The sequence below is a fragment of the Sinocyclocheilus anshuiensis genome, unplaced genomic scaffold (genome assembly GCF_001515605.1).
Source record: "Sinocyclocheilus anshuiensis isolate Anshui unplaced genomic scaffold, SAMN03320099.WGS_v1.1 scaffold579, whole genome shotgun sequence".
NCBI classification, from domain to species: Eukaryota; Metazoa; Chordata; class Actinopteri; order Cypriniformes; family Cyprinidae; genus Sinocyclocheilus; species Sinocyclocheilus anshuiensis.
The window spans coordinates 2,611,922-2,637,769 of NW_015551075.1; the positions used below are offsets into that span (position 1 = coordinate 2,611,922).

The 25,848-nt window shown below is 37.6% G+C and overlaps 2 protein-coding genes across 5 annotated transcripts in view; both read left to right on the forward strand.

Moving 5' to 3' along the window:
• The window catches only part of LOC107662276 (stereocilin), a 21,121-nt gene extending 15,372 nt beyond the window's left edge, over positions 1–5,749 (forward strand). For all 4 annotated transcript variants that reach the window (XM_016452236.1, XM_016452235.1, XM_016452237.1 and 1 more), the window contains 12 exons: positions 301–383; positions 466–601; positions 1,309–1,505; positions 1,602–1,692; positions 1,781–1,940; positions 2,029–2,198; positions 2,280–2,435; positions 2,512–2,654; positions 2,739–2,887; positions 2,981–3,078; positions 5,374–5,521; positions 5,657–5,749. In XM_016452236.1, the coding sequence (XP_016307722.1) occupies positions 301–383; positions 466–601; positions 1,309–1,505; positions 1,602–1,692; positions 1,781–1,940; positions 2,029–2,198; positions 2,280–2,435; positions 2,512–2,654; positions 2,739–2,887; positions 2,981–3,078; positions 5,374–5,521; positions 5,657–5,745 (1,620 nt within the window). In that variant the 3' untranslated portion in view covers positions 5,746–5,749. The remainder of the gene's footprint in view (positions 1–300; positions 384–465; positions 602–1,308; positions 1,506–1,601; positions 1,693–1,780; positions 1,941–2,028; positions 2,199–2,279; positions 2,436–2,511; positions 2,655–2,738; positions 2,888–2,980; positions 3,079–5,373; positions 5,522–5,656) is intronic.
• An 8,132-nt stretch (positions 5,750–13,881) lies between these two features.
• furina (furin (paired basic amino acid cleaving enzyme) a) overlaps positions 13,882–25,848 on the forward strand; it is a 96,491-nt gene continuing 84,524 nt past the window's right edge. Inside the window, exon 1 of the mRNA XM_016452244.1 lies at positions 13,882–14,071. Coding sequence (XP_016307730.1) covers positions 13,895–14,071 — 177 coding nt within the window. The 5' untranslated portion in view covers positions 13,882–13,894. The remainder of the gene's footprint in view (positions 14,072–25,848) is intronic.

Consider the following 25,848-nt stretch of genomic DNA (forward strand, 5'->3'; position numbering starts at 1 on the left):
TTACTCTCATAGATTTTGTTACCATTGCCATGCATTATACGACTGATAGACTGCAACGGCTGGAGTTAAAAATCTACCGAAGAAACAAAGTCACCTACATCTTGGATGCCCTGGGGGTAAGCAGTTAATGACAGAATTTTCATTTTTGGGTGAACTATCCCTTTAAGTAAGATGATTTAACATAGCTCATGGCACTTTTAATCCCATTCCCCACCAATAATGTATTTCATTAATAAAAGTATATGACATAACTGAGTGTGTCAGTGGGAAATGAACAACACTGATGTTATGTTTCAACAGAGGAAATGCATTGTGGTGGAGCTACGGAAACGGCCTGATATTGATCTAAATGACTTGGACCCCTCATTTGCTGCAGGATTACCGTAAGATCAGTGGTTGACTACACAGATTCTCATTTGTTGTTCTTTTACTTTCATGGTCCTACCGTTGCATTTTGTCTCTCAGGCTGACCATGATGGAGCACCTGTCTAACTCCTCACTCATAAGTGTACTGGACCATGTTCGACAACACTTCATTGACTTTCTCCAGCTACCAAAACACAAGCAAACGGCCCTAGCAGAGAAAGCTATCGATGCACTCGTAAGCACAAAATCATTGCAGATTTTCAACATTTCATGATTGAAGTCAATGCAGTAGAACATTTCAGAAAAGTTTCACAGTGACCCAGACGACTGATTCCCTCATCCTTTAGTTGGCATTGGCACCAAATTATTTCAATTTTTATTTTTTTTTTAGAGAGGAAAAAAAACCCTACGTGAAATCTAATTTTACTGTTGCAGAATGCAGAAATACATTTCTAAAAATGTGGATTATATAAATGTGGTTTGGATCAGGTTTTTGTTAAAACTGAAAGTCATATACAGTGCCGTTCAAAAGTTTGGGTTTGGTATGTTTTTGAAAAGTCTCTTATGCTTATCAAGGCTACATTTATTTGATTAAAAAATGCAGTAACAGCAATATTGTGTCATATTATTACAATGTAGAATAACTGTTTTATATTTGATATATTTACATTTTTCCTGGGATGGCAAAACTACATTTTCAGCAGTCATTCCTGCAGTCTTCAGTATCACACAAACCTATATTTGCTGAATAAAAGCATTAACTTCTTAAAAAACAAAGCAAAAATCTCTGACCCCAAACTTCTGAATTGTAGTGTATGCCAAATCCATTACAAGTCAAATATGCCAAATAATCAGATTGTGCAGACTTAATATACATTAAGATAATAAATACACATTGTTTTCAAAATTCCTTCTTTTCCATCCTTTTGTCTCCATTGACAGGGCATCTCTGAAAATGGGCTCACCGGGGCCTCCATGGACATGCTCGGTCCTTTTCTGCCTTTCCTGGACAGGGATGTGTTAGCTCACATGGACCAAGAGGCTCTGAAACTGCGACTGGAGGAGCTGAAACAATATTGCCTGCCCTCTGACACCTTCAGACAAATAGCAGCTTTGCTCACAGAGAGAAGCATGCTGGGGTGAGACAAAGTCATTCAAAATGTAGCTCCTCACTGCAAGCAAAATACAAATTTCATCTGTACTGGGAATTTGACAGTCCCTATTGTTTGCTACAGAGATCCGAAAACATGGACGGTTGGGGATGTTGAGCATGTGGATAGACTGCTGTTCACCCTTTCACCTCAGCAGATAAGATCCCTACCACTGGTAAGTGAAACACAGGCCTTTCCATTCAACTAAAGCTCAATATTGTGCAGGATATCATCACGTCAAACCTCTACATTTTTCCTTCAAGGGTGAGTTAGGTAAAGACACAATTGAGCAGGTTCTGATGAGCCAGTGGCTTTGGAAAAACAGCGAATTGGGAAAGGCTTGTTCAGACCATAAAGGATTACGGGAAAAGATGAACGGTCTCACCCACAGGATCGTTAAAGGTCGATGGTGGATGAGAAGGGGTGAGTTGTGTGCTGTATTCATTTACAGAATCTATTAGATATTATTTGACTTCTTCGGAAAGGTAAATCGTATATTGTTGCTTACTAGGGACCATTCCAAGCTGTGCAGACATTAAAGGGACGTTTCCATCGGCCTGGAGGTCCTATCAGCTGAATCGAATGAAGAAGGGGGAGCTGAAGATGTGTGTTGAGTTCATCGGTCAAGATGACACACTTGACGCCGAGCAACGTGAAGCACTTTGGATGGAACTCAGACCGGTTAAGCCGCTTATGCTTGTCCAAATGCTTTTGTTTGTTGATTATCAAATGCTTTATCTCATACAACAACCATTATTTTAGGTGTATAAGCCAGTGAGGCAGCTTAAACCAGAACAGGTGTTGGAACTGGGTTGTATAGTGACCGAGATGGGCGAAAGAGACCTACAGGCTGTCAACTTGTCCAATCTGGCTGTGGTGGCCCATCTGGGGGACCTCAATGGGTGGAATGCAAAGAAAGTATGTTTTCAGTTGTTCGGATTAGCCTGAAGTCCTAAACAGGAAAGATACATTACTTCTAGTTTTTTTCTAACAGATGAGAGCAGTTGTCCTTGGTATAATGAAGCAACTTAAACAAAAGCCTGAAGAACTTGGTGTGATGGAGCTTGTTTCCTTTGGACATCTGCTTTGTGGCTTCAGTTCCTCTGAAATTTCCTGTCTAGACCCGTTCAACCTGAGGTTGGGGGAAAATCAGTTCACACAATTCAAATACAAAACGATTCACCACAAAACCTTTGAAAGCATTGTGTTTGTGTCTATTAGTGTGGCCGCTTTGTTTCTGGGGGAGATGGTACTGCCGTGTTCAGAGCAGCAGACCGAGGCGTTGACGTCACGCTTATCCAATCCTCTGGGCTTTGGTCCAGTCAGCAGCTGGGGCTCTGAGGTCTTCACTGAGATTGGGACTTTGGCAGGTACTGATTTCAATCAGTTCAATGGACAATATACACATGCCAAATTGGGCAGGCTTATAAAAAGAATAAGACAAAATGATTTTGTGTCTTCAGCTGGGCTGGAGGATATGGTGTTGTCTGCACTAATAAAAGAGCAAGTGGATGGACTTACTCCAGCAGCAATAACCCTAATACCTCCAAGAAAATTTGCTGTGAGTGATGGATATCTGTTTTCATTCATTCTCTTCACTTTGTATCCTTCTGTTAATTGTCTAAAGGTGCGGTCACATGTACCGCTGCTCGACGAAATCCAGTCATTCCATTAAGAATTGGTGCAACTGAGTGTTTTATGTGGGGCAAAAAAATTCACCACGCAGATTACGCTTATATTCATGTCGGTCATGCACTTTTGCAATTGGATGCACTGACCAACAGCTGCTTGATTTTAAAACAACTTCTGTTTAAGAAGTGCTTCATACATCTCTACGCTACTGACAAAATTTATTGCCCATCATTGTCAGTAGTGTAGCATTTTTGAAGCACAGCTCACACAGAAGTCACTTCAAACCAGTCAGATTTATGTTGGGAAATGTGCCTAATCTGTGTGACAAGTATGAATGTGCTGCAAAATCTGCACGGGGAAATCTTACGCCTCCATGCAGAATTTTCAATCGCATGCATTCCCAAAAAATTCACCAAAAAACCTGTTAACGTAAACACAAAAAAGGTCTATTGTCAATTGTGTTGCATTGTATGAAGCATATCTCACAGAGAAGTGGCTTTCAAACAGAGCAGCTTTCTATTGGTCAACGCACCAAATCTGTGTGATTGAACCAGCTGCAAAATCTGCACAGGGAAATCTGTCGCCTTCAAGTGAAATTCTCAATCTTTCCTATTAAAATGGCTGGATGTTGCCCATGAAATTTGCTGAAGAACAGTAAACATGACTAAACCTTTAGACAGTTTATATGTTAAAACTGTCTCAGAAAACTTTCATCTTTCAATTCTTCCCCTATACAGCATCCCTGCTAGAGCCATATACATTCAGGCAAACATTTTGGTCATGGTTCCACATTAGGATGCCATACATCTGGTTTAAAAAAAAAACACTTTTAAAACCATGCATTTTTGTTATTTATGAATGCAGTAACACTCCTTATGTAAATACAGGTGCATCTCAATAAATTAGAATGTCGTGGAAAAGAATTACTGAAATTATTTATTTCAGTAATTCAACTCAAATTGTGAAACTCGTGTATTAAATAAATTCAATGTACACAGACTGAAGTAGTTTAAGTCTTTGGTTCTTTTAATTGTGATGATTTTGGCTCACATTTAACAAAAACCCACCAATTCACTATCTCAACAAATTAGAATATGGTGACATGCCAATCAGCTAATCAACTCAAAACACCTGCAAAGGTTTCCTGAGCCTTCAAAATGGTCTCTCAGTTTGGTTCACTAGGCTACACAATCATGGGGAAGACTGCTGATCTGACAGTTGTCCAGAAGACAATCATTGACACCCTTCACAAGGAGGGTAAGCCACAAACATTCATTGCCAAAGAAGCTGGCTGTTCACAGAGTGCTGTATCCAAGCATGTTAACAGAAAGTTGAGTGGAAGGAAAAGATGCACAACCAACTGAGAGAACCGACAAGCCTTATGAGGATTGTCAAGCAAAATCGATTCAAGAATTTGAGTGAACTTAACAAGGAATGGACTGAGGCTGGGGTCAAGGCAGCAAGAGCCACCACACACAGACGTGTCAAGAAATTTGGCTACAGTTGTGCAGATGAGCTGAAGGCCACTGTCAAAGAAACCTGGGCTTCTATACCACCTCAGCAGTGCCACAAACTGATCACCTCCATGCCACGCCGAATTGAGGCAGTAATTAAAGCAAAAGGAGCCCCTACCGAGTATTGAGTACATGTACAGTAAATGAACATACTTTCCAGAAGGCCAACAATTCACTAAAAATGTTTTTTTTTATTGGTCTTATGAAGTATTCTAATTTGTTGAGATAGTGAATTGGTGGGTTTTTGTTAAATGTGAGCCAAAATCATCACAATTAAAAGAACCAAAGACTTAAACTACTTCAGTCTGTGTGCATTGAATTTATTTAATACACGAGTTTCACAATTTCAGTTGAATTACTGAAATAAATGAACTTTTCCACGACATTCTAATTTATTGAGATGCACCTGTATGTCCTACGAAAAGCATCCAAGCAGGACCATGTGAACCTTAAACCAGCATTTAATGTGCAGGTCATCCACAGTTTAGGTCAATTACCTGATTGGTGGGTTGTTTAAGCAATAAAAAAAAACATGTAGTTTTGAATATCATTTGTGTGTATAGTAAAAAGAATTTGTAGTGGCCTTGAATGTGCTATTTGTGTTTCTGTAAATGACTTACCTTAAACTGAGAGGTTCCAACCAAAAATCTACACAAGGAAGACCCCAAATTGTTGCCAACATTGGTTCATCATGTTTCTCATTATTTCAGGTGGTATTCAGTGCCACGCAGCTGTCTTGGCTGAGCTCTGAACAAGCGTGTGCCGTGACAGAGGAGCAGTGGGCAGAATTAGACAGCGAACAAAGACAAGCACTTGGCATGGCTCAGTATGAAGGTGAACTCATGCTTGAGCACAGAGGTAAGCTAGTTCAAACAATGTCGTTATTTGGACTCTTAACTAAATATGCTTTGGTAGCTAAAAATAATTGCATATAGTAATTGTTGATCTGTTATTAATCTGTCATTTTACTTCAAAATATATTTGTCTCTGCAGGCAGGAACCAGGCTCCATCGTTATGGTTTGCCAGCAGCTTCAGAAAATATTTATTACTTTATGTCTGTACATTGTGGATACTATTATAAAGATTATAACCTAAGGCTTTTTATTTGTTCCTCTTTATTGAATTCTTACATTTATAATTAAATGCTAACTCAAACACAAAACTAACATTTTACATATTTACAAATAAACACTTTAAGCATTATTTAAAGTCAACATGGGTGCCGTCAGAATGCCAACAGCTGATAAAACAGTACAGTAATCCACACCACTCCAGTCCATCAGTTAACATCTTGTGAAGTGAAAAGCGATTAAGATGTTTTTAACGTCAAACCATTGCTTCCGACTAAAATGAGTCTTCTATCCATAATATTGCTTTCTCCAATATTATCAGAAGAGAAATATACACAGATTAAGCAACGTTTACAAGCGAGACAGTCCAAAACAGTTCTAAACAAATATGTGGGTGGATTTTGATGTGAGAGGACAACAGGGGATGGACTTTTTCACTGGAGGAGGCGTTATTATGGATTATGGAGTCATATTTTTGCCAGAAGCCACGGTTTAAAGTTAAAACGCCATAATGCAGCTATAACGTTAAAACTGCAAAAACATGCAGCTTTTCACTTAAGACGTTAACTGATGGACTGGAGTGGTGTGGATTATTGTGATGTTTTTATCAGCTGTTTGGACTCTCATGCTGACGGCACCCATTCACTGCAGAGGATCCACTGGTGAGCAAGTGATGTAATGCTGAATTTCTCCAAATCTGTTCCAATGAAGAAACAAACTCACAAGTAAATTTTCAGTTTTGGGTGGACTATTTCTTTAAGTAAACTAAGTAAATTTCCCCATTAAAACAGATATCAAGCAGTGTTTGGACAACATTGTTTAGGCAATAAACTTTAGCAGTATTGGGAAGGTTACTTTGGAAATGTAACAGGTCACAGATTACAATTTACCCTATTTAAAATGTAATAAGTAGTATATCTATTTCAATAACTTTATTAAAGTAATGCAACTGATCACATTTTTTTTTACTTTTCTAACAAATGTTTTCAACTGTTAATCATTTTCAAACATTTAAAGCAGGCAGGATTAACCTTACAGTAGGACTCAACACTGATTACTGTCAGACTTTCAAAATCCTTCTTTACTTGAATTAAGGTTATAATAATTTAACTTTAAAGCACAGCCACAACAAAATCAGACTTTAGCACCTCTTTTTACTTTGAGATCGTTCTGAGGTTAAATACAGATTTAAAACCATAACAAGAAAGTTTAATAGCTTTGATACTGTTTTTTAAATCAAATCTTTGCATAGCTATGACAGGAAACACTGGCATCTAACAATGCCTTGGAAAAAACAGTTAAACTTAAAAAATAATGCATATACATAAACCCAAATAGGAAACAAACAGTTATTGAATAAGCATGTGTCCTATTCTGTGTCCTAAACTCCTGAAACATCGGTGTCTCATATTTTAGAGCAGTCAGGGTAAAAAATCAACTGAATCTGTATATATATATATATATATATATATATATATATGTGTGCGTGTGTGTGTGTGTGTGTGTGTGTGAGAGAAAATATTCAGATGTAACCCCCTTTGTAATTGTTAAAATTTTCACAAGTAACTAATTTAATTAGACATTTTTTTCTCAGTAACTGTAATGGATTACAGTTACATATTTTGGTAATTAAATTACATAACGCCATTACATGTAACTAGTTACTCCCAAACACTGACCTTTAGATACTGCATGTCATAGATGTTGGGCTTGTTGCCTTTAAATGAAAAAAAAAAAAAAAACCGAGAGCACAAGAAGGTACAGGTAACTAATTTAAACCTGGGTCAATGAGCACTGCAGTTCTAATACATTTTAATATGTACACTATCCACCATGCCACAGATGGTAAAGTGTCCACCATATCTTGCATGCTTCCCCATACACAGATTAATCAGACTCAGTAATGCACAAATAAACAAACCAGATTTCTAATTATTCTGTGGACCATATGATAATGCATCAAATTTGTGTTTATGTCCAAGACTTTTGCAAACAAATCTAATAAGAATGACACAACTGTAGCTTTTGGGTTAAGGAGCAAAAAAGCTTTTTAAAAAGTTTCTAATGCATTCATTATGCAATACAAATAGCTAACGAACTGTCCGTCTACATAATGAGTTGTCAGTCCATTACACTGCCTTTCACAAAGACTACTGTACTGACAAATAAAACATAACTTGACCTTTGGTCATCAAACCAACGATGCTTGAATATTACCATAATGACAAGCAAGCAGTGAAATATGAAATATACACTTTGAAACGTGATCCCGATTGACGTGACCATAATGAGTTTGGGCTTCAGGAGCTTCATTAGCTGCATCATTAAGTCAGCTGTGGGTAGATGCACCCACTGATGGGCGAGAGAGGACGCACTCACCCGCCTAATATGCATTCCAACTTGAACTGCTGCTTTGCTTCCTCGTACTACTCGAGGAGTGGTAAGACTGCTGTTGTGCTTAATATAAAAAAAGTCATAGCCTATTTAAAATGTATAAAATACGCAGAGATTCTCATGATCACGTTTATGATAAAATAAAGAAGAATGGTCAAACACCAGTGGTCGGATGCAATGCAGTCTATTCTGCGAACATAAAATACAACACATTTTTGGGGTTTGAAAGTGAACTGCGCATGCGCCACTATTACTTTTTTTTTTCTCGCGAAAGTTGTAGCATAAAAATGCATAATCCAGAATACAGCAACATTGCATTGTAGCGTACACACACACATGCATAAAAAACAAAACAAGGTTTATCGGGAACGTCATTGTAGTACTTGCAAGATATTTCGCTTAGGCTATTTATTTTTTATTTCAAAGTCTGTAAGGTTGGAGAAGCTCTAAAAGGAATATATGAAGTGGAAAAAATGCATTTGATTAAAAAAAAATTGAAAAACAAATAAACGAATCTTAATCAGGCTAATACTTCAAGTGAAATTCTTAATAATGAGCTTTAATTTTAATAATTTTTTTTTTTATGTCAAACTGACAGATCATATATATTATGTATTGTATGGGTCATTTCTATAACTACATCCTTCATGTTATTATCTTGCATGTTTTAATTCATTGGACAAAATATTAAAATCACAATTTTAAAGGCTGAAATCATATTAGTTGGATCAAAATACCACAATGAAGAGTAATGTCACGATTTTGGTTTAAGCATATATTTGTAATTACATAACATGGAAAAACGAGTATATTTAAATATCCAGGTGATTCATTTTCCCAAAATATGAAGTGAACTTTAATTTGAATGGACACAAGCCTGCAAGCTTTTAATAAAGTATTAAAAAAATCACCCCCATACAATATTTATATCGTAAGAATTTTGTGTCTTGATGTATTATATTTGTTTTCTATTTTTGTTACTAGCCTTAAAAACAAACAAACAAGCAAACAAACAAACAAACAAACAAACAAACAAACAAACAAACACCTTGTGTTTTTGAAGTGAACTACGCGCGTCTATCCAGCAGATGGCGCAAGCAAATCGCTCACCGCGTGACGCGCTCAAGCGGACGCGTCTTGACGTCGCATCTCATTGCGTATTTTGTTTTCTATTTTTGTTACTAGCCTTAAAAACAAACAAACAAGCAAACAAACAAACAAACAAACAAACAAACAAACAAACACCTTGTGTTTTTGAAGTGAACTACGCGCGTCTATCCAGCAGATGGCGCAAGCAAATCGCTCACCGCGTGACGCGCTCAAGCGGACGCGTCTTGACGTCGCATCTCATTGCGTATATCTGTGACGTATTTCCTGGGAAGCAGTCCGTGGGCTACCTCTCCAGTCCAGTCCCTGGATAGAGGTGTATTTTTTTTTTTTAATAATTTGTTTGTTTACTCGCTTCCGCCGATTTGAAACGTTCTAGCATGCGTCCGTAACTATGTTGGCGTATCGGTCCAAAGGTGGCTCAGACGAACCAGTTCTCAGTGATGCCGTAGCGTCGCGTTACGTGCGACAGAGCAAGCAAACCTATCGCAAAGTTTCCCTAATGTACAGTAGATGAGTGCGCTTGGACTTTAGGACAGTCCAGCACGTCAGGACGTTTGAGTCTGTCCTCTTGACAACACTAACCTACTTCGTCGGCGTCTTGAGTTTAGCTTGGTTTGGGGCTCAGTGAGACACGGAGGACTTTTCGTCGTGTCCGAGGACAGGTTTCGTGGATTTACGAGGTGTCCAAGGAAACGGAAGATTAGAAGCTGATGCTGTTGAGGTAAGACATTAATTTAGTACTTCTGAAGTACCGTGAGGATTGTTGTGTTATGCACTGAAGTGGCATATGACTTATTCCGTACTAAAGTAGAGTTTACAAACTTATGTGAACCGCAGAATGTTTTGTGACTAACTTTTCCTCTTTGAATACTATCATGTTCTATAGACTAGACTTATTTAAAAAGACACATCGGCGTGCAGCTGTTACAGCACAATAAATGCAGAAACAAAACATGTAATGTGTGTGTTCCCCTAAAACATTTGGTCACTTAAAACCTACTTTAATTCCAATGGATATCAAGTAGTTTCATATTATGTTATTCAATTTTAAAACAACACAAACACATTTTTCAAGCAAAACAATTTTTATAGTAAAGCCCCCCCCCCCACCTCCCCCCATTAGCATCAGACACTTTTAAGTTAATATTCTGGTTGTTAACCTTCCTCCCATCTGTAGTTACTCTGCTAGTGTGAACACACATTTCCACACTTACAATTTGTGCATACTACTTCGTATTGCTTTATGCTCTTTTATTAGTCCTAAAAACTGTGCATACAGTTTGATGTCTTGTTATATTTTTGTCATTGCTCTTTTTACACACACACACACACACACACACACACATATATATATATATATATATATATATATATATATATACACACATACATACATGCATATAAAACAAGACATCAAACTGTATGTAAAATGTATATACTGTATATATATATATATGTGTGTGTGTGTGTGTGTGTGTGTGCATTTGAACTTATTTTATTTATCTAGCTGTGTTATTTAATCGTATGATTGTGTCATATCATTTTCAAGTATGGATCTTGTATTCTTGCACATCTGAGAAACAAGACTTCTGATTTTGACTCTTAAAAGGCCAGCTGATAAAAAGTAAAAACAAAAATGCCTCATAAAAGGTAGTTCTGTGAAAAGCATAGCTTATTTGCAGATGCCACTAGTTTTTTTGTGGTCTAATAAATGTAAGTGTGAGTTAAGTGTCCAAATGCTGTTTTGAAATTTTTTCTATTGTCTGTTATCAATATATGCTGGCTGTTTTGCTCTGTTGTTGTGAAGTGGAGTATTCAGCATTAAATATTCAATAAATTAATTATATCCAAGTAAATTATTGTTATTAACTTTATGCATGAAGTGCATGGATCCCCATCTCAAAGTTTATTTCCTTTTTCTGGTGTTTTCTTCCCCTCGAAGTAGTTAAATTGATCATGTGTTCATTCGTTTCCCTCATGAGACTAATGTTTCAGCCATTACCAATCCCAGTGTAATGGGATAGTTCCCTTCAACATTTTCGGATAAAGCAGACTTATCTAAAAGTCCCACATTTTGAGTTCTTTCCAAGTGGTCTACAATTACCGTCAAACATCTCTGTGCCTGTTTCCTCTCCCTGTGAAGTGTTAACCATGTTGTGATGTCATGAGTGGGTGTACTTTGAAATCAGGGCTGGCACAGCTTTAAATTGCTGTCAGGAAAGTTACACACTTCTTGCTTAGTGCTTAGCCTACTTAATCAGGGTTAGACACACGTTCAGTGCTCAAGTGAGTATCGTTCTTTATTTTGTTCTCTTGACCTGATAAAAACTTTGTTATGGGGGTTAAGTGAGCTGAAGTCTATTACTAAGTTGAAATAAACTGCTGTAAGAACTTGCATGTAAACAGTATTTTAGTTTCATGTTTCCTGTGAAGTTTGTCTTAATAAATAATTTGTAAGAATTGTATTATTATTATTATTATTTTTGTTTTTGCAAAAAAGGTTTGGAGTTGTGGAAGTGTTTTAATGCTTGTGAAATACTTTGTGAAAATGATGGTCTTAAATATGTAGTCTAAATTTGTGTATGCATGTGTAGTACTTTTGATCTTATTAGGTAAATTAATTGATTCATTTGTCAAATCTTTGTAGCAGTATTTTTGTGTTTTCATAAACAGTGTTTACTGATTCGTGGTGATCAAAGCTGCTGTAAGCTGTTTACTTTACAGTAAAGCTGAATCGGAGTACTAAACTTGTAATACAAATACAAGCTTTATGTAGCCTGAATTCTGTCATTTGTTTTTTTTTTCACTTTTGTGCTTTCAAATCTGAATTTTAAAATGCATGTTGATTTCCATGTATAATTTCAATGAAAACTTCCAAAATTATGTTTGTTAAAAGTTGACTTTTAGGTGCATACATGTACATACCTACATATTATACAGCATATTGAGTTTAAAAATGAAGGTGTTTGTGTGAAATCCTGTTTAAGTTTCAGAATATACAGTATATTTTCTTTCCTGATGGTAAATTAGTGGTAGAACAGGTAGTGCATCTGAATCGGTTCAGTTTAACACATCGGACAGCATTCTTTTGACATTATGGTGATAATATCACTGAGTACAAAGTACACCCACTTTTTTGCCTTTAAGTGAAGCAGAATGCAAATGTTTAGCAGAAGATGGGTTGTCTTATCAGATTGTGAGACATAATTTCAATTGCCTTTCTTGTTTACAGAAAAAAAGAACCCATTTTGTCCAATGAGACAACAAGCGTTTATGTGATTATGAAATAGGCCATTAAGGGTGTGGACAGGTCAACCGGACTCAGCATGAATCGTATGTGCTAGATAATTCTGCTGAATCGATCCAGACTTATTCAGGACAAGCAAGGGTTTTTGCCTCTTTAAAGTTTTTCTTCTTTCTATAAGATCAAATAAATTGCAAGCCAACTCATCCCAGCAGTCAATAAAAGTGGTTTCTGGAATTTTTTAATTAATTTTTTTCCTCTACCTTTAGACAAATGAATGGATGAAACCAAGGGTAAATTGAATGCGCTGCTTTATTCAATAATCACCAGCTTAAGTTTATGGCAAGTTGAGCCTCATGTCAAGAATCTTGCATCAGCGTTTGCTTAGTTATAAGAGAGGAGAAACGATGGGATGGTTTTGCAAAGAAATGACAGTCTGACATAACTGAATATGGAAGTTGATGAATGTTTCTCTAGAAGAATAAGTCAGCTGTCCTCCCTCCCATCTTCAGTTTACTGGTAGCTTACCAGCAAAGATGATGACTTGGCACATCACTTACGGAAGTCAGAAAGCATACGTCCCCCCCCCCCATTTTCTGTGAATATGCTGGTAGTATTTCTGTATAATTTTCAGTAGATGGTTGTACAGTATTAATGTCTCAGATTGCATCTAAAGAAGCATGTACATTGATCGTAATTAATTTGCTGGAGGTTGCAGAATATCTGAACTGTTGCATTCATACTCCGCTAGAATATACAGCTGTATCTGGCGGCAAATCATGTGAGTGTGTCATGATGCTGCACAGTTGCGTAAATTTGCTGTTGCTCAAGTCACCTCAACTTGTATTTGAAAACAAATGCCTTGTGATCCCTGCAAATCTTTGTCAAGGTGAACGCCCTTTATTATTCACAGCTCATGCATTCTGGATTTTTTTTTTTTGTAGTTGTCTTAAGTTTTTTCAAGACATATTTTAGATATTTTTTTTCTATGATCCCAGGTAGATGAATGCAATTTACACCACCTCACAGCCTCTTTTACATTTGCATCAAATAAAATATGACTAAGATCCTGTAACTGATTGGAATCGAATCCCTGCATTTAGCTCTCACCAGCAAAACGAAACTTTGTTTGTTTGGGTGTGCTGTTAATTTTTAACCAGTTAGTCCATTCCATGGTATTAAAGCTCATCTGTGATTCATATCCTCAATTATACCAGCTGCTCAGATGACTCATTCTGCAATGCTCCATCTACTTCCCTCCGCAGGTGATTCCTGAACGTTCCAAGTCCATCTCTCTTCCTCAGCTCCGTCTCTACATGTGCCCAGGGCAGCACGGATATAGCAGAGGGCCGCTGTGTTGACGGACTTGGTGACATCAGGAACTCCTGCCTTGGTTCCCTCCATTGTGTCTGATGGATCTCAGGCTTGCCTCATTGATACTCGGGACACTGCTGATTCTCGTGACCTCTGGGCCACGGCCATCCATTGGACAGAAGGTTTACACCAACACATGGGCCGTCCACATCACAGGGGGAGAGCAGGAAGCTAACCGGATCGCTAGAAAGCATGGCTTTGTAAACCACGGGAAGGTGAGTTTTCTGTTCAGACAAGTAATTCTTGTATGTTTGGAAAGCTTGCTTGAGTTGCACTTTCATTTGCATGCTTGCCTGTTTCATTTTAAAATTAAAGTTGTTGGCTTAATGAGCTGCTTATTGTCAGCGAAGAATAGTTCTAGGAAGAATATTGGGTCATGTTTCACCTCAAAATCACAAGTAAATATGGTTGTCAGTCCCAAACACTGACTGTTCATGTGACTTTGAAGTGACTTTTAAAGGGGTCCTATTATGCTCTTTTACAAAGTCTTGCCCAAGTTGTTCGAAAAACACATGATTTTTCACATATTTTACATTATTACAACACCTCTCTCCCCAGTCTGGCATGAACGGCTTGAATAGTTCCTGTATCAAATTGAAGGCCCGCCTTCTGAAATACAGAAATGTACTGTGATTGGTTAGCTGGGTCAGTGTGTGTTGTGATTGGCAGCACTCGGTGCCTGGTCGGGAAATGTCACGCCCCTTACCATAGCTGCCTGCGAGCTTCAGAGTAAATATTGCATCAAAATCAAATCAGTTTGAGCTTGATTTAAACCCAGATGATTGTAACCACTCTAAATTCGTCAGCCTTGGGAAAGCTAGCGTGTCTCCAACATAGTGATAACACTCGTTGCCTTCTCTAGTGCAAGATCTCAAAATGTGCCGCTGCACAATGAGATTCTAATTATTAAAGATGCACATTTGTCCTTGTCTTCCTCTCATTACCCCATTCTAAGGAAATTCATGCATTTTGAACATTTCCTGCATGTTACGTCTGAATGCTCTGGCTCTCTCTGATGAAATGTATACAACATCTTCCTCTTTCTCCGGTTGTCATTTGATATTTTCCGCTTGTAACAGGCCCTTAACTGTAAGCTTGAGCGGAATGAGCCACAACCTCACTTCCTGACCAATGTACGCTTTTTAACACATGCAAAGCCTGTAGGTTTTGTGCCGATTAGACCATTTTGCAACTTCCTTTTGAACAACAATCATCAGATTTTTCAATCCCCATATGTAATTGAAAGCACATTATATAAGTCGATAGCCAATTCATTATGTTAGATGATTAATTTAGATCTATATTACAGCCCATCCTTCCAGTAATGGGATCACTTTAAAAGACAAACAGCCCAGTGTCCAGATGGTACTGTAAAGCCAGGTGATGAATGGATCCCTGCACGCTTTGTAGGGAGCGCCGAATATGCTGCGTTTAGTAATTGCTGAAAATGAATGCCTCGGGGTCTACGTTGGCATTCAGTCCTATATCTCTTGAGAGATGAATTAATAATGCTGCCATTTTTGGTGTTGCGAGGCAGCGCGTGTGCACGATTTTTAAAATGCAGCTTTTGTGCTCAGGTTCATGGCTTTTTCATGACGATTTGTGTCACTGACTGATGGTTTCACAGCTGACCAAAGTTCATTACGACAGACATGTTTCTGCTTTTAGCATTGGCCAAACTGGCATTGGTGTTGTAGGACCAGCCAAATGACAAGTGGTGCATTATGGCATTATTATTACTATTAATGGTCTTCATAAATTCTTGGCATTTTACCAGCACCCTTTAATTCATGTTAAAGAACTAAACATCTAATTTTGATTTGCATTATAAATCAATTTTGTAGTTTGATGCTGTGAGCTGTCTTTGTTGCTCATGGTTGTAAGTAGGGGAAGAAACTTGAAGCCACAAGATGCATTTGAGCTTGAAACTGAGAATGTTTTGTTGGACTGTCGAGCTGCCATGGATCGCTGTAAATCACCTGTGATCTTTCGTAATAAGATTGAAGCATAGTTTTTCTCACTGCAGCTCTGCTGTACAAAAATCACACCTGGCTGAGCCCCAGACCCACATTGTGTGATGAGACATGCTGACAGCACTGTTGGCTGAGTTTGAAAAGCGTATCGTTTGGTTACACCAGTGCCGGGGGCTTAATGCTTTTAACATGTCTCATTTGTGTTCCAAGTGGAGGATTTCTTCTACAGACTGAGAAAAGCTGATTTATCCAAACAGTGCACGCCTGCTCTTTTTCTTGTGTAGTAGAAGATGCTTTTGTGTAGTTTTTCCTTTACTTGCCTGTTTTTTTTAGGTGATGTAATGAAAGGCATGAATAAGTCGTTGATGTGTTCTCGAGCTTGGCAGAATTTAAAGGGGTCATACGATGCTTTTTTAAAGATCATTATTTTGTGTATTTTGTTGTAACAGAATATGTTGACATGCTTTAATGTTCAAAAAACACATTATTTTTCAAATACTGTACATTATTGTAGGTCCTCTATGCCACGCCTCTCTCAAACACTTCGTTTTCTACAAAGTCCCTCCTTCCGAAAAGCGCAGTCTGCTCTGATTGGCCAGCTGACCCAGTGCATTGTGATTGGCCGAACACCGCAAGCACTCGTCGGAAATGTAACGCCCCTTACCATAATCGCGAGCTTCATCTTTCAAAATAAATGTAAAGACAGAGCCGGAAAGGGGAACAGAGTCGTGTGACAGACACAGTGATGAAGCTGGTATGTGTGTGCAGTACACAAGCCACAGTTAAGACAGCTGACTCCACTGTGATCTCTCTCTCTCTCTCTCCTATGCACAATCAGCTTGTAACACTCCAAAGAGAAAGGAAAACTTGAAATCACATCATATGACCCCTTTAAGTCATAGGTGAACTTTGAAAGCAAGTTCAAAAGTTGTCAAAATAATTTCAAATTCTTTACACTTTCTTCTTGTTTAATTATTTAACCTTCTTAGCAGCTTGTCATTAAGTTTGCGTACCGAAACCCAGTACCAATATGGCACCGGTACCTATGTAACCGGTATGTACTAGAACAGAATCAGAACGCAGATTTCGGTGCCTCATTTCGGTGCCATGCCTGAGCGATCGATTGAAATATTTGTCCTCTGGTTCTCCGAAACGGACGTAAGAAGCATCCTCACCGGCACCGCATGTGAAAAATAATTTCCCGACCGAGAAAATGCACGTGAACTCAAGTCGCAAATCTGTAATAATACAAATCCAAATCGCGAGTATCCATGTTGTTTTCACATTCTGACTTAAAAGCACAAGTCGGGGAAATAAGAGCATCCGAGGAGCGCGTGAATGCAGTAATTACACTTGCTCTGATGGCAGCAGGTAGCCTTCCATTATCTAAGCTTTAAGCATGTTAACTAAGCGTTAACATGCTTAAATTAAAATGCCTAAAGCTAAACTTCCCCTGTATTCACATTTCTAAACTTGTTGTCCAACAAAAGAGAACATTATAACCTTCTTACTCCACAACACCAGTCAAATGCTTCCTTTTGTGATCTGATGAGGCTTCTTGTCACAGAATGAGGCAGAAAATATGTTCCATAGGCTACTTTAAAAAGAATACATCGATTAGCAATGGATTATAAATATACTTAAGTATTATGAAAATACCAGAGATGGCTTGAATAACATAGATAAACTATATTGTCGCAGTCGAGTGTTTATTGTCTTTGTTTTATCATTCAAAACGTTTATATGTTCTGTTTACTCAGTTACAGCTATAATAGCGATGCCTTTGTCCATATAAGGGATTTCCTGGAGGGTCATGAGTTCCACTACTTCTGTGACTGGATATGTGGATTTTCTTTGCGAGGGCGCCTTCTGGTGTCCAGTATGAATGAAACAGACATCATGTGTTTATAGTGCTAATGGCCAATCCATAATTTTTTGGGGAATTTTTATTTATATATTTTTTAATAAGTATCGGTTTAGGCACCGGAACCATTTTAAAAGTATCGATTTGGCACCGGTATTGAAAAAAACCCAAACGATACCCAACCCTACTTGTCATTGGGTTTTAAGTTTGAAGCATAATGTTATTGCTATTGTTTTTAGTGGTTCCTAAGGCAAACCTCTATTTGAAAGCATTAAACTTTAGGATGTAATGTTTGTTACGCACATGAATGAGTGATTAGACTTACAGTTTTGGCTAAGCGAAAGATGAAATGAGAATCCAAAAGACTTGCACTGAAGGAAGTTTGAGCCAGCTAGAGTCCAGAATGTCATAGGCAGAATTATTTTAAAAGTTAATAGATTTGAATAAAAATACCCTCCAATTTCATTAGACTATACATTAATGACTTGATGTGCATGTAAAACTGAACACATAAGCTTCACAGCTGTTAATTAATTAATCTTATTAAAAAAAATGTAATGTTATTCTGTTACGTCTGAGGGAATGGAGTGAATTAATAAATTTGGTGACTTGGTTATGTTATTGAGGTGTGCCATTATTAGATTAATGAAGAGAGGCTGCGAGTACGCCGAAGTCTGCAAAAATATGGGTTAGAGGTGGATGCCTTGAAGTCCTGGACACCATCCAGATACCTCATCTCATTCTTTTCCTGCTTGCTTGGTCAGGATTCAGTTTGTTACCACCCTCTGGGTTTGGAGTTTAGGCAGCTGTTGAGACTCGATGGCTTCACAGCGAAGTCTTTAGGATTGCATGAGACGGTATGAGACGGATCCATCTGTTTCATTGTACTTATCTTTGCTTTCATTCCCTTATGATCATAATTCACAGACGCTCCAGGGCCAAGAAATGGTTGTTTGTTGTTTTTACATTTAATGCAATATATTGTACATGGCAACTGTCCCACACAGACCAATTATGAATCCCACCCAAAATCACTTTGAATTGTCTGTGAGAAAGTCCTTGTTCCATTTATTTGATTATTATTTTGATGGAAAACAAGAACTTGGATTACCAGAAATGAATCCTTTTGAAGCATTTCACAGCTGTGAAACCAGACGGTTACTTGCAGGTGTTTGCGCTGAAGTCGAGGGAAAGCAAGATACTGGGCTGCAGCTGACATTTTATGGCATGCAATTGTGCCAGGACTACACAGCAGTATATTCGCTCCGAGGCACGAGTTGAATTATAGGGGCTTGCACGATATCACGATAATGAGCCACCGTAGTTGACTGACGCAAAGTGTAAAGGAGTTACTTTGTTTAAAAGTTTAGAAATGCAGTTTAAAAATATAAGTAATAGTTTAAGATATCTGATTAAAGAAAACATGTATGGAATGAAATGCCAAGTCAGAAATGTTCTCGCTTGTGACTTTGAGAGTCTTGCAGTTGCATTTAGTGCCTTGCCTACTAACCTACAATCCTGCTAAGCTTATAAATTAAAGTTCAGAGCCACATTCACTAATTCATGTGGTCCTGCTGTTTGTTTTTTTTCTCTGGTTTTTTTTTTCCATGACTAAGAGACTCGTTTAGCAGTTCCTGTTACATAGGCCGTGTTGCTTTTCTAGAAGAGGACAGTTGATATTTCTAATGTTTTATTCACACAAGAGCTTCCTGCTTTTTAGTCAGGCACATGGGCAAACATGAGAGAACTTTTGCGTTCCATCATTCGTTTCCTCAGGAGCAACCATCATGGCTACAAGCATTGTAGCTTTGTAGATTTTAACTTTTGATGAGTTGAACTCCGTTCAGTTGGAATTAATAATCAAAGCTTTAATTTACAAGTAGGATTTGCAATGAGAATTACTGTGTGTAGGAGTTTTGTGGTTTTAATATTGGTTCAGCATATTATCATTCTTACATCAGCATCTCAACTTATGCCTCATTCACACATGAATTTATCACTGAAGGTGGGTCGTGGTGGTCGCTACTGTTGCTGAATGCCCAAACGTTATTAGTGGGCTTTAGTGGTCTTAGCTTTTAAAAATTTTTGTTTTGTTTTTTTACCTTTTATGGGCATTTTTTTAAACCTAATTAAATGCATTGCATCATCTTTTGTGTCAAATTTTAAAATTTAATCAATAAATTCAAATAGTAAGTAGTGATCGACCGATATTGATTTTTCATAACCGATGCCAATTATTTGCATGTTTATGTGCCCGATAACCGATATGAAGAACTGGTATTTATTTACTGTTATAAAGTAAATAAATGACTGAGTGAAGTAAGAACATACTTCACTTTGGTTTTTCCTCTTTTCAGTCATCTTTTTTTTTTTTTTAAGTGTTGAAAATTAGCAGTCTTTCATGTTAAATTTAATCTTCATATTACAACAATAAAAAACATTTTATTTATAAAAAGCATTAACAGCAACAACACTAATATTAACAATAATACCAAACGAAATAAATGTAGAATGTCTAATGTTTTCAAATGGAGAAAATAAATAAAGGACAGGATTCTAGAGATGCACCGATCGATCGGCCAGGGATCGGAATTGGCCGATTTTCCTCATGATCGGCCCGGATCAGTGACCGGCCGATCAGTCGTATTAGTGGAGTGCACAATCCGCGCTCCGTCTCAAACAGCTTGTGAGCCACAAATACCAAAATGAGTGGCTAACTGCGCTTAAACGTTCAAATACATACACAATTATGTCAAAATGCCCGTCTTGGCGAGTGTCCAGTTAAACTCCTGCTGCTGTCGGTCATGTTAATCAAAGAACAAGACAAAGAAAATCACTCTCTGCTCTTGACTCCATACGTTTTTTGTAACTTTAATGGTAAGCATTAATCTGTATTTAATTTTTACAATGAAGACTACAGAAATTAAACTAATCAAATGTAAAATAACACTGAATGTGTTATTTTACATTTGATTACTTTAATTTCTGTAGTATTTCTTACCTGCAATTATAGTTCTTAGAAAGAAAATCGGAATCGGCAAAAATCGGTAACGGCAGATCACTAATAAACAATTGGAATCGGCCAAGAAAATTGCAATCGGTGCATCTCTACAGGATTCATATCAACATTTAAACTACAGTTTTCGTAGGCTTATAAGCTGTTTAATAGCTACAGAGTCAAGAATAATTCACTGGATAATGTTAATTCACTGAATAATATTCTCTGGAATATTGGAATATAACAAACAAAACATCGTATTTTATCTATTTCTTAGAGCCAAGCTGCATAAACTACATATCAGGCATTTATGTAATGCATCTAATTTGTGCATAAATGGCTGTTATGTTAAATAAAGTTTACTAACTACAGCAAATCAAGTACCTGCACCATGCCGTTTTTGTTGTCTCGTCTCCCCTCAGACGCGCTGCAATGGCGATCCTGCGCGCAATTCTCAAAACGCTCACAAGATCAATCCGATATTACAAAACCGATATCCAATTATGGTAAAATGCTTAAATATCGGGAACAATATCGGTATATTGGTCGATCTCTAATAGTAAGACACTATAGCGCTGTTACCAATCAAATCACTATCAACACTGATATTTGAAATGATTTGGGGAAAGGGGAAAATATACTTTATATACCTAAAATCACCAGTAGGTGGCAGCAAAATAGTTCTGCTGTGGCTTTGTTTGGAACTATTTTTGTTGTCGAAATATAGCAAAAACAAGAACTTTTGTGTCTAAAATGTTAGTCACTTAATATTAACTTCTGGTTTATTGAGCTGTTCATCAAAAAATATCACATTTGCAATTGTGCTGATATTTGGAGAAAAACGTCACTCTTCGTGTGATATTAACTATACCAGATGATATTAATATAAAAGTCATACGGGGGCATTTTTTGCCCCCTTATCTCGAATTTGAAGGGAATTCTAAATGTATTTTAATAGACTAAGTAACGCAGTGAAAGCGTGAACTCTAGATGCGCATGCGCAGTAATGTAACCTACATCTCAGTGTATGTGTGCGCTCTCTGGGTGTGTTGTTGTTTGGTTTTTGCAATGTATTCGATAATGTCATATCGCATATCGTTTAAACAACAATTCTGATATTATCCTAGACAATACATATCGCACACCCCTAGAGAGGAGATGGTTCTTCTTTAGTGGCTCCAGTTGGTAGACTCACTGCTCATTTGCATAAGGTTAAACTTTGCATAAAGTTATTTCTGTACATTGGTTCCCTATACACTCTATGACCTTTTCAGGCATGACGAGATAAAGCTATACAAGTGATGATGTTTGTACTAACCAGCCACATCTTTTGGTTAAGTAACAAGCAATAGGACTCATTGCTTCAAAAGCACACTCAATCAGCTCTATATTAAACATCAAATATGTTCATCTTGGCTGCAGTTGTATTAAGTAACGCAGTGTTTTCACTTTCAGTTGGGAAAATTAGTTGTCAGCAAATTGTGATGTTTGGCTAGATGTTTAAACTCCAGTCTGTTGTTATTCCCTGTCACTTGACGGCTTTCATATAAAGGTGATTTTGTCTTTGTAATATCTTACTGTTTGCTTTAAACTTATTTCTGTACCTACAACACAGGATGCAGGTTATATTGGATGCAAAGGTTATTTTACCCCATTACCTTGTTTACCTTCCTAGAAGCAATATCTGCTTTATGAGGAAAGGATTGCGGAACATCAAAAACAAAGCTTGTCTTGTGTCCTCAAACAACCATAATACTATTTTGCAAAAGAATGTTTACTTGCCTGCTCAATGAATTATGGCTTTTGATGGGTTCCCATGCCTCGCTCTGAAACTGTGGGGACTGTGAGTCAGAAAACAGTACCACATTCATGGGAACCACAAACATGTATCAAGCTTGCCATTTTTTTTTCTCAGTAGCTGTCGCGGTGTGTGCCTGTGGTTCATGTGTCTTATTTAACCCTTTTTAGCTTGCTTGAATTCCTTTCGCTCCTTCAAAATGTTTGCAGTGAAATATAATATGAAAGCTTAAGGCTAAAAATGACTCAGAAGGAAAGAGGAAGAAAAAGCATGTAATTTGCCCAAGGAGAGTTTCAGCTGTTGAGAGGAAATGGCTCGTCGTAGTCCATGATAGTCCTGACTGACCCTCTTCATTGAGCCCAGGTACTTCCTTTCCCATTCTCCATTTTATCGAAACCATTTATTTAGCTAAAATTTTTATTTATAGAAACTAGACTTTTTGTTTAAAAAAAAAAAAAAATTATTAGCATTTTCTCAGAAAATCCATTATCTTTTTCAACACAATGGTTCAAAGAGTTGTTCTTACAAGATAAATATTGCATCACAGTTCACCATTTTGCAACTCAGCGTGTTGGTGCAAGGCTGCAAGCGTGTTGTTGATCAGTTTTTAACGGTCAACTTGCCTTCTCCACAAAGCGCAGCACAAAGAATGAACCCTTACAACCAGGGTGTTCATTGCTTTGATTTTAATCTTTGCTTTTCAGATTTAGTGCAGTGTACTGTACCGTTCCATTGATTCAGGAGACTTAATCAGCTCCATTGTCTTTATTCCAGTGCTTGCCCTATGGTTCCCCACTGCTCCTTGTAGACAATGACAGCGCAGTTGGATATTTCTAGTGAAAGCTAATGAGCTATGAAGCTGGACTTGTCTTTTGTGATATAGCGAGATAGGGCTGCACGATAAATCGAAATGGAATCGAAATCGCGATTCGACAGAAGCTGCGATTGTCATGCGTGTCTTTCGGTGAAGCACGGTTCTGTGATCAGCAGTAAACCTCCATCCAAAGGCCAGAGGGCGCTCACGCGCTGAAACTCCAAATACGCCTCGCAGAAGAAACCCAAGAAATGCCTATAGCTGCTGCTGAATGAACAGAAGATTCAACTGCTTTTATTGATTCAACGTGACTAATAAACACATGATTATGACAATATATGGTTTATCAGAGTTATTATTATCGTGATTTTTTTGCGTAACTTGTCAGTGAACTACGGCTCTGTGTAGTAAATGCTGCTCCATCTGAAAGCATGTGATGATGATTTACTGCTGATTACAGAACCGGCATTACTAACAAAATGCGCATGACAATCGCATTCGATTAATCGTGCAGCCCTATAGCGAGAGTGAGATTTGAGAGTGAGGAGATCTACATGCATGTGACTAGTTGTATTAATTTGCTGTGCTTGTAGACCACAACCAATTTTCTCTTACTCTGCTGTTTTACTCCTTATTTAGAATTAGAATTAAGAACGAGTGGTTTGGTTTGTTTTGAAAACTGAAAATGTTATATGTTTTTGAATGACTACCCATTGCTGATGTGTTTAGACTTCATCTTATTTAATTGCTTAATTAAATAGCTTGCATTTAAATGAAAGCTTACAATTAATTTAAATTAAGAGTTTTGCCTGATGGGTGGTATAAAAGACACAAAAAAACAATGAAAGATTGACCAGAACGTCATATAGATTTGGGGGTCGGCTTTTCTGACTAGTTAGCAAGTACCTAGGAGTGCTGTAGCCACCATTCAGAACACCCTAGAAACTACTTAAAACACCTTAGCAAATACTGAGAAAGTTGTCAGGTGTGCCAACCCAAACACTTCTCGGCCATTGAAATGTAGCTGTTTCTGGCAAGTGTCCTGACTTTGATCTTGTACTATCATTCTAAGCAAGCAATCGTATGCCATACGTCCTGACATCAGCTGCTTGAATCATACAGCAATGTGGAAAACAGTCTGCTTTGAAGTGCTTCTAGCGCTACCTGAAGCAGCCATAAAGCCGGAATGCTCTTTGTAATAAAGATCCCACCTCTTAAAGTTTGGAGTTGGTGTTTGTTTGAAAGCCAGTTACATTTCCAGGCTGTCTAAAAAGCCAGTTTGTTTCATAATGTAATGACGTAATTCAAAAAGTTGTTGAATTTATGTTCTTGAGCAGCCTCGGGTGGTGTTTTTCTGTGTGGAAGGCTTTCTTACATCTGTTGACATCTTTTCACACATGTAAGCCCAAGCCTCCTGCCAGACTGTTAAAGACCCACAACAAGTCATCTGCCATGTGTCTCCTGCAACTGTAATTAATACAGTTCCCCTGAGCTAACGAAGGACTAGAAGGGCATTTTAGTAGTTTTTTATGTTAGTATATTTTTTTATTAAAGAACACATGCATATTTACTTTTTTACTTTCTATCCATCTATCCAGAATCCTCCAAATATAGTATTATGATTTCCACAAAAACATTAAACAGCACAACTGTTTTCAACACATATAATAAAATATTTCTTGTGCAGCAAATCAGAATATTATGATTTCTGAAGGATCATCTGACACTGGAGTCTGGAGTAATGATGCTTTTACACCAGTCAAGCTTTTGAACATTAGTATATATTTCTTTATTTTTATAAAAAAGTACTATTATTTGCATAATATTTGATCTTTTTTTGCATATAGGTTAAATGTTTTTGATCAGTGCTGTCTGTGAGAGAAATCATTTAACATTGCCCTGGGTTTTCCAAAACGATTCTTGAGTAAACAATTTTTTACTCCATGTGTTGCCATTTAGGGTTTACTTTAGACATGGGAAGCCTACAATTAAAACATGTAAAATAAATTTTGATGAAACATTTAATATGTAACCTATATGATAGCAAGTGTGCACTTTAAGGGAAGTTGTGGCCTAATGGTTAGAGAGTCGGACTCGTAACCCAAAGGTTGCGGGTTCGAGTCTCGTACCGGCAGGGATTGTAGGTGGGGGGAGTGAATGTATAGCGCTCTCTCCCACCTTCAATACCAAGACTGAGGTGCCCTTGAGCAAGGCACTGAACCCTCAACTGCTCCCCGGGCGCCGCAGCATAAATGGCTGCCCACTGCTCCGGGTGTGTGTTCACGGTGTGTGTGTGTTCATTGCTGTGTGTGTGCACTAAGGATGGGTTAAATGCAGAGCACTAATTCCTAGTATGGGTCACCATACTTGGCCACATGTCACTTCACTCATATCATTTAAGTTGTTTAAATATAATTTCTGGAGGGTTTGGTTATTATAATTTTTTTTAATTTGTATTTATTTATTTTTACTTTTACCCCTTTTTCTGATTTCAGTATTTAACAGATGATTGGATTCATGTATATGTTTCAACACATCAGATTTA